General features: G+C 17.8%; 2 protein-coding genes across 2 annotated transcripts, besides 11 other annotated features; one reads left to right on the forward strand and one right to left on the reverse strand. All coding sequences in view use genetic code 6, as the record gives it.

Moving 5' to 3' along the window:
• Window positions 1-1,137: 1,137 nt before the first annotated feature.
• Window positions 1,138-1,182: a microsatellite.
• Window positions 1,183-1,212: 30 nt separating this feature from the next.
• Window positions 1,213-1,252: a microsatellite.
• Window positions 1,234-1,292: a microsatellite.
• Window positions 1,293-1,927: 635 nt separating this feature from the next.
• IMG5_108550 (kelch motif family protein, putative) lies at window positions 1,928-4,285 on the reverse strand (the record flags this gene model as incomplete). The annotated part of the gene is made up of 4 exons (XM_004034916.1): window positions 1,928-2,427; window positions 2,520-2,746; window positions 2,871-3,158; window positions 3,465-4,285. 4 exons carry the CDS (start codon window positions 4,283-4,285, stop codon window positions 1,928-1,930), a joined length of 1,836 nt encoding a protein of 611 aa, XP_004034964.1.
• Window positions 2,429-2,494: a microsatellite.
• Window positions 2,436-2,493: a microsatellite.
• Window positions 2,767-2,839: a microsatellite.
• Window positions 2,771-2,861: a microsatellite.
• An 827-nt stretch (window positions 4,286-5,112) lies between the features above and the next one.
• On the forward strand, window positions 5,113-6,254 carry IMG5_108560 (hypothetical protein; the record flags this gene model as incomplete). The annotated part of the gene is made up of 4 exons (XM_004034917.1): window positions 5,113-5,601; window positions 5,648-5,773; window positions 5,828-5,932; window positions 5,973-6,254. The coding sequence occupies 4 exons, from the start codon at window positions 5,113-5,115 to the stop codon at window positions 6,252-6,254; spliced, it is 1,002 nt and encodes a 333-aa protein (XP_004034965.1).
• Window positions 6,126-6,176: a microsatellite.
• Window positions 6,132-6,194: a microsatellite.
• Window positions 6,143-6,188: a microsatellite.
• Window positions 6,255-7,978: 1,724 nt separating the features above from the next.
• Window positions 7,979-8,024: a microsatellite.
• The last annotated feature ends 150 nt before the right edge of the window (window positions 8,025-8,174 follow it).

The raw sequence follows: 8,174 nt of genomic DNA on the forward strand, positions 1-8,174 counted from the left end.
AATTTTTGCAATACATTGAAAAATATAATATTAAATGTATAAGGTTAATTCTGAGTAAATTTATTTCGGTTTACAAAATAAAAAGACATTAAATCCAGAAAAATAGCATTAATTATTATAAGTATTAAAAGTTAATTTAAGCTTTATATTTACCCTTATTTAAAAAAATAAAGGATTATATAATTCATAAAAAAAATTTACTAAAAATATATGATGGACAAAACAATAAAAGAAGTTATAAATAAAATTAATTTTATTCATAAAAAAAAAACAAAAAAGAAAAATCACCTTTAAAATATAAAATTTAAAAACCTGAAAAAGGTAAATTTTAATGCTTTTTTTACTAAAAAAAAAAATACTAAAATAATAAAGTTTTAAAAAAAATATTAAAAAAAAAGAAAAAAAGTAAAATGAAGAAGTAGAAAATGTATCACTAATGCATAGAATTATATAAATAAAATAAAAATAATCTAGTTATGACCAAAAAAGTAAGCAATGCAAAAATTAATACTAAATGAATTTTAAGATACACAAAATAATAAATTAAAACATACTTGAAAACGAAAATTATGTAAAATATTTTAAAAATATTAATAAAATTATCATTTATCAATAAAGAAAATGCTAAATAGAATAAAAAATGTATAATCAACTATAAATTTTAATGATCTTAATAAATAATATTTATTAAATAAAAAATATAAGAACAATATAAATAAGAAATCAAGTAAAATTATTTTTATTTATAATAATTATTTAAAAATTAGGAAGAATTTACAATTGCTTTTTATAAAAAGATTTTTCGTAAAATATATAAAGAAATAATATTTCTTCCTTTAAATTAGTAAGTAAATCAAGTAAGAAAAATAAATAAATTATTTTTAATACTTAAATAATAAATATTATAGCTTAAGATTAATAATCTATGAGATAAGAATAAATTGATGATTTCTCTTCCAAATTTAAATGTAAATATAAAGAAAATTTTATAATTATTATATTTAATATTAAAAAACAGAATTTAATATTGATAAATTAGAAGGTTGGGCCTCTAAATATTTAACTCAAGAGTAAATAATAGATATTTTATATTAAAAATAAATATGAATAAATATATTTGTAAAATTATTAAATAATTATATATATATATATATATATATATATATATATATATAAATATATTTTACTATTTTTAGTCAATAATATTTATTGATAAATTTAAATATTATCTAAATTTAAATTATTTTATAAAAATTATTTAATTTTTTTTATATATATTATTTTTAATTATTCAAATTATTTTATTTTGCTAAAATTGACTTTAAAAATTACCAAAATAATTTATTTTTTTATTCAACAAAAAGAAAAAAAATTAAAAAAATAGATTTTATAATTTTTAAAAATGAATTCTAAATTTTAATTTAATCTATATATATAATCAAAATAATTGGTATATTTATAAAAATAAATCATTTTAATTAAATCATATTATTTTTATTATTAAAGTACTTAAATAATTCTAACATACATATAAATTTTTATTATGATTATATTTTAGTCATAATTTCATTTTATATACTTCATAATAAATTTTAGTTTTTATAATATAATTAGCGTTTATTTTTATTTTGCGTTATTTTGGGTTATATTTTTTTTTATTATTTATTTTTAATCCGCAACGTTTTTTTCTTATTTATTGCGTTTATTTGCTGAATTCCAGCGTTTTTTTATAAGCAAAAGCGTTATTTTTTAAAATTCAAACGCTTTATAAAATAATGTATAATAAAAAAATATACTATATAAAAAAACAAAATAATTAATATTTTTTATTTTAATATATTAGATTTAAAAATGCTTAATAAATTATTAATTTCCATAATTCTAAAATATTTTTATAAAAAAAATTATTTATTTACGAATAATCATCTCATTATTACTTTATCCAATTTTAATTAGAAAAAACAATTAATTTACTTTATTCTCTATCCTTACTAATAGTGTAAATTTTACCATTTTAACAATAACTAGCTCCATTAATAGGACAATTATATAATTCTACTTAATTTCTTCCTACTCCAACTGAAAAATTTAAAGACTCTATATCACTTTTTAATGTAAAAACATAATTATTAGGAGTTTGCATATTTTATTCTCTAGATTACTCGTCACCCCCAAAAATTAAAAGAGTTCCATTATCGTTAATTTACACTATACCACATAAAGGACGTATTAAAAATTCAGAATTAATCAAATTACTTTCTAACGATACCATTATTTCCTACCAAGTATCAAACAAAGGATCGTATTATTACAAAAGGTTAACCTTAGGATGAACAGCAACAGAAAAAGCAATAATATATTTACTTTTAAATGTGCAAACCCCCATTTAAGCACCTTAACCAACCATAGGAGCGATTCTAAGCCATTCTATATAAATAAATATATAAATATATAAATATATAAATATATAATATATATATATATATATATATATTCATATAATTTTATTTTCAAAATACGGTTCTCAGAAAAATTCCACCTTTCACATTTATCTAATATTTAATGATTTTAATCAAAACCACCTAAAGCATAAAGTGCATTATTTAAATATACTACGCTATGTAAAAATCTCTGAATTTTCATACTAGTCTTTTTTTCTAAAGTTCTATATTTTAAATTAACTTTAAAGCATTCATTTGAAACTTGCATACTATTAGTATCTATACCACCACATATATAGATATCTCTTTAATAAATTAATAATGAATATATATATATATAAATATATATATATATATATATATATATATATATATATATATATATATATATATATATACACAAAATATAAATATTAAATAATGAAATACCCTTAAGGAGTTATTATAGATGAATGGTCGTGTAAAATTTTAAATCCTATTTCTAAAGGAATTTTTTACCAAGTTGGATTAATTATTTGTTTATCATTAATTATATTGGAAATATCTAATAAATATAAATCATTAGTTTAAGGCTAAAAATAATGGATATATTTCTGATGACATAATTAATCAAAATAATTTCTGTTTACAATATTTTGTTTTGAAACAGGTTACAATTCTTGTTTAGTATATTAATTTAAGATAGAATTATTATTATTCGACTTTTAATTGTTTACACTTCCTACTAATTTTGAAATTTAAACTGGTTTTAATTCTTCTTTATATTATTATTATTATTAATGCTATTATTAAAATATAGGAGGTTTATATCCAACCTAATAATGTGATTTTATCGGACTTTAAGAATTTCTCAAATTATCTCCCATTAGTGGAGTTCTTTATTAAGGAATCGATTTTTAAATTTAATTTTAAATGGCATTATTATTATTATTAATATTATTTAAGCGAGATTAAGCCAATAAATTAGGTTTTGCATATACAGTAGATGTATAAGGATTATTTTCATTAAAATTAAAATCTTACTCTGTCAGAATTAATTCAGAATTTTTTATACTAATAAATTTAGCCATCTCAATATTTAAATTATACAAACTATTATCATTAGTAATCACATCTGCACTTTTTTTGTTTAACATTTGTATAAATAATTCACATTCTTTGTGATATTTCTGACTTTCAGAAAAATAATTTTCATTCAAAAGCCTCAAAATATGTTTTAAGCATTTAGGACCGTCTAGTTTTTAATTAATTACATTAAGTTCTTATTATTTTTATACAGCAAAATTTTCGGCCATACTTAATTCTTTTTCAAACTAATTTTATTTTATCATTAATTATTAATTTAAATCTCTTTCTAGATTTTCAAAAAAACTATCCACGAGTTTTATTACTTTATTTTTTGCAAAAAGTATTTTCTCACTTAATGAATTGTGAATATTTATTTTTTTCTCTTTTACATCGCGAAGTTTTTAGAGATTACATGTATATAATTCTTCTAGTTCTTATACTGCCTCTTTACATTCTAATTAGACTTTATCTATATTTTCGATTTCGACAGGTTGGTTTGCTTGTTCGCGAGTTTTTAAATAATTAGTTATGCATTTGGGACATAAGGGCATTAAAGATTTCTTACAAAAGTTCGTTATTATCATTTCGGGGTGGTAAATACATTATTGAGAAAATACTTGACTTTAATTCACATTGTTTATGGGGCTTGGATTTCCTGTTTATTGAGTTAAACGAGATACCCCTATGGATGGTTTGTGTGTGTAAGATTAATTGACTAAATAAGGGTTTTATAAATAATTTTAATCTTGAAATATTTAGTTGTTTATTTTATTCATTTTTTTAAAATATTTGTTTATTATGATTTTTTTATTTTATTTTGTTTAGTTTTTTTTCTTTTTTTATTAATTGCAATTAATTTAAATATTTTATTTTTTAAAAAGTTTCAAAAATATATTTATATAGAATTTAAGGAATTGTATAAAAAATTATCATATAAGCACATTTTTATAATATAAAAATAATAATATAATAATTGAATAAAGAAAATTATTTTATCTTTTTTAAAATCAAATATAAAATTAATACTTAAATAATATAACATTTTTTTAGTATTTATTAAAATCAAATTATAATTAATTTGTTTCTAAATTCAGACTTATTTTAGAATTTTCTTTTTTGAGGCGATTAAAAATAAAATACAAAAAACAATAATACAAATTAAAAAAATTATAAATTATTTTTAATAGATTAATACAAAAAAAATAAAAAAATTATTTATGTTCTTGAAAAGCTTAATAAAAAATTTCATTTAAATATAAAAGCCTAATTCATTTTAATTCCTTAAACATAAATACGATTTTGCTTCAAAAAAGGATTTATATTGTAAGGCAAAATAAAGAAATATAATATATTTAACTCAAAAAAAAAAGCAATATTAGGTGTACCAAAAAGTGCTTCACAAGATGAGATTAAAAAGGCTTATTATAAAGCCGTTCAAAAACATCATCCAGACAAAAACCCCAATGACCAGGAAGCATCTAAATAAAAACTATCTGAAATAAACAAGTAAAAAACTTAAAAAAAATATAAAATAAAACCAATAAAAAGTGCCTATGATACTTTGAAAGATGAACAAAAACGCTCTGTTTATGATTAAACAGGAATGAATGGAGATGAATAATAGTAAGCTGGAGGTGACTTTTTCAGAGGAGGAGGTGCTGGTCCTTCTATGGAGGATATATTTGGAGATTTTTCTAGTTTTTTTAATATGGGAGGAGATACATAAAGAGTTTAAAGAGGTGAGGATATTCAAATTAATATGGAAATTTAATTCATGGAAGCTGTAAATGGAGCAAATAAAAAAATTTAATTCGATAGAAAGACCAAATGTACAGTTTGTAATGGCTCAAAGTGCAAACCAGGAACTTCTCCCACAAAATGTGGTACATGTGGAGGTAAAGGAACTATTAATATTAGATAAGGACCTATGATAATGTAAATGATGTGCGATAAATGCATGGGAGTAGGAGAAATTATAAAAAATTAATGCACTACGTGTAGAGGTGAAGGAATAGCTAGAACTAAAACTGAAGAAGAAGTCACTTTTCCAAAAGGAGTTAACCATGGACAAAGTTTAAGGATATCTAGAAAAGTAATAATAATTTTTTTTATATATATGTATTTTTTTCCTTAAATAGGGAAATGCTGGTAAAAATAATGGACCTTTAGGAGATTTAATTATTAAAGTAAGCGTAAGACCCGATCCTTATTTCGGAAGGGATAATTATGATATTATTACCACATAATATATTACATTAACTGATGTAAAATTATATTATATTTTTATTTCAAAAAATATATATATATATAATCTTTAGGCTGTTTTGGGTAATAAAATTAAAATAAAAACATTAAGCGGGGAAAAAGAATTAGAAATAAAACCAGGAACTTAACATGGAGAATAAATAAGAATTAAAGGATAGGTAAATTGCATATATTTATTATTTAAATAATTATTTAAAGGGTATCTGTAATTTACCTCCTAATTAAAATGATTTAGGAGATCATATAGTCAATTTGAAAATTTACATTCCAAAAAACATCAATAAATAACAAAAAGAAGCGTTTGAAAACTTATAAAAAGTAGAAGATAAAATAAATCCGGAACTTAATTTGAATACAAATAATTAATAATAAAAATAATAATAATAAAGAAGATAATAATAATCATAATAAAGATAATAACAAGAAGAAGACGATATGGGCCATCCGTTTTTCAGATTTAAAAATATGTGGGGAAAATGAAAAAATTAATAAATTAATTATTTATTCTTTTGTTTTTATTTCATTTTAAAATAAGCTAACTATTAATTAAAAAAATAATAGTACAATGTAGTTTTTTTAATATAAATATCAATTTATTTTAAATATTCATTAACTTTATATAAGTGTTTAATTTAAATACGAAGTATTGTCACTTTTTTTTTTTTTTAGATTTTTGGTTCTTCTTCTAGAATTTATGTTTATTTTTGGCAAATGTAAATTATCAATATTAATATAACTTTTTGTTATTGTTTATTTTTTATATAAAATTATATCTAATTTTTTCATATTTAGAATTTTTTTAATGCTACTTTTATTGATTAAAATTTAAGAATTTATTATATTTTACGCAATTATAATTTTTTACTTACTATTTATTATTTGCATTAGAGTTAATTTTTGGACATTTATTTTAATACTGCTAATCCTTATCAATAAAGAAAGGGAAGTTTAACACCAATCTTAAAGGCCTTAATTATAACTTATTTAAAAAAGAAATCTCAAATAAATTTTATTTTTTCGATATTTGCTTAGATTGAAAATAAAAATGTTTTTTAATAGATATATATATTTATATAATACTTTTTAACATTATTTTCTTTTTGTATTTTTTTTTAAATTAAATAGAAAATAAAAAATGTATTAATATTTCCTTTTTATTTTTGGTTAGTTTTTGAAAAAATACTTTAAAGTATATTTAGATATAAATTCAAAATTATTTACATATAAATTTATTAATCAAAATATCTTTTGTTTTTAAATTGAATATAATTTTTAAAATATATTTGTTTTTAAATCATTTAAAAATTCCATTAATTAATAAAATATACTAAGAATGTTTATGTTTCTAAATTATTTAAATAATCAAAAGAAAAAATAAAAAAATGTATTCGATTTTTCCTATAATTTTTTATGTTTTAATCTCTTAAATAGCTTTTTTAATTTAGATTAAAGAAAATAATAGATATAAAAAGTATGTATTTATTATTTAAATACATTTTTAAGATTAAAAATAATGGATTTTTTATCTTTTTTAAAATCAATATATATAAATATAATATTATTACAAAAGGTTAATATGCAATTAAATTTTTTTATATATAAATATAATTTTTGACAATTTTTTTAAAAAATTTATATATAATCTTATTGAAATATAAAAATGCCTTTAAAATATATTTGTGTACAATAATTTATATTTAATTATGTTATCGCAATTAAGATAAAAAATAAAAAACATATTAACAAAATTTTAATTTATTTAATAAATATATTTCAAAATTATTCAAAAGAATTATCGACCTCTATTTTAAATGCATACAAATTTTATAAACAACCATTAAAACATTCTTTTTCAAAAGGAGATAATAACTTTTCCATAAAAGTTTTTACACAATGATTAAAACATCTATCTATTTAATATAATTCAATTTTTTTATTAATTTCCTATATTTGATTATCCTATGAATTTGGCTATTTTAAAATTTACTTAAAAAAATAAATAAAATTACTGAATTTTAAAATTCTGTATTATTTTAAACTGGATAATTAGCACCGATTTTTTAATTTTCTTTTTTTTAGCTTCGAGAAAACATTTAAAATTATACGAAAGATATATTATTTATAAATAAATTTTATTAAGTATCAATTAAATAATTTTTATGAAATTTAAACAAGAAAAAGTTATTTATAATTACTCTAATATTATTTTAATTATATTAATTTAAATATAATTAAATATTAAATTATAATATATAAACTTTTGATTATTAAACATAAATTCAGTAAAATAAATAAAGATCTTTATATTTAAAAAAATATATATATTTAATTTATTTTTATATAAAAACAATACAAAATAATAAAATAATTAAAAATTTTTTAATATTATTATATAAATAT

Source organism: Ichthyophthirius multifiliis (assembly GCF_000220395.1).
Source record: "Ichthyophthirius multifiliis unplaced genomic scaffold scaff_1120509250892, whole genome shotgun sequence".
NCBI lineage: Eukaryota > Ciliophora > Oligohymenophorea > Hymenostomatida > Ichthyophthirius > Ichthyophthirius multifiliis.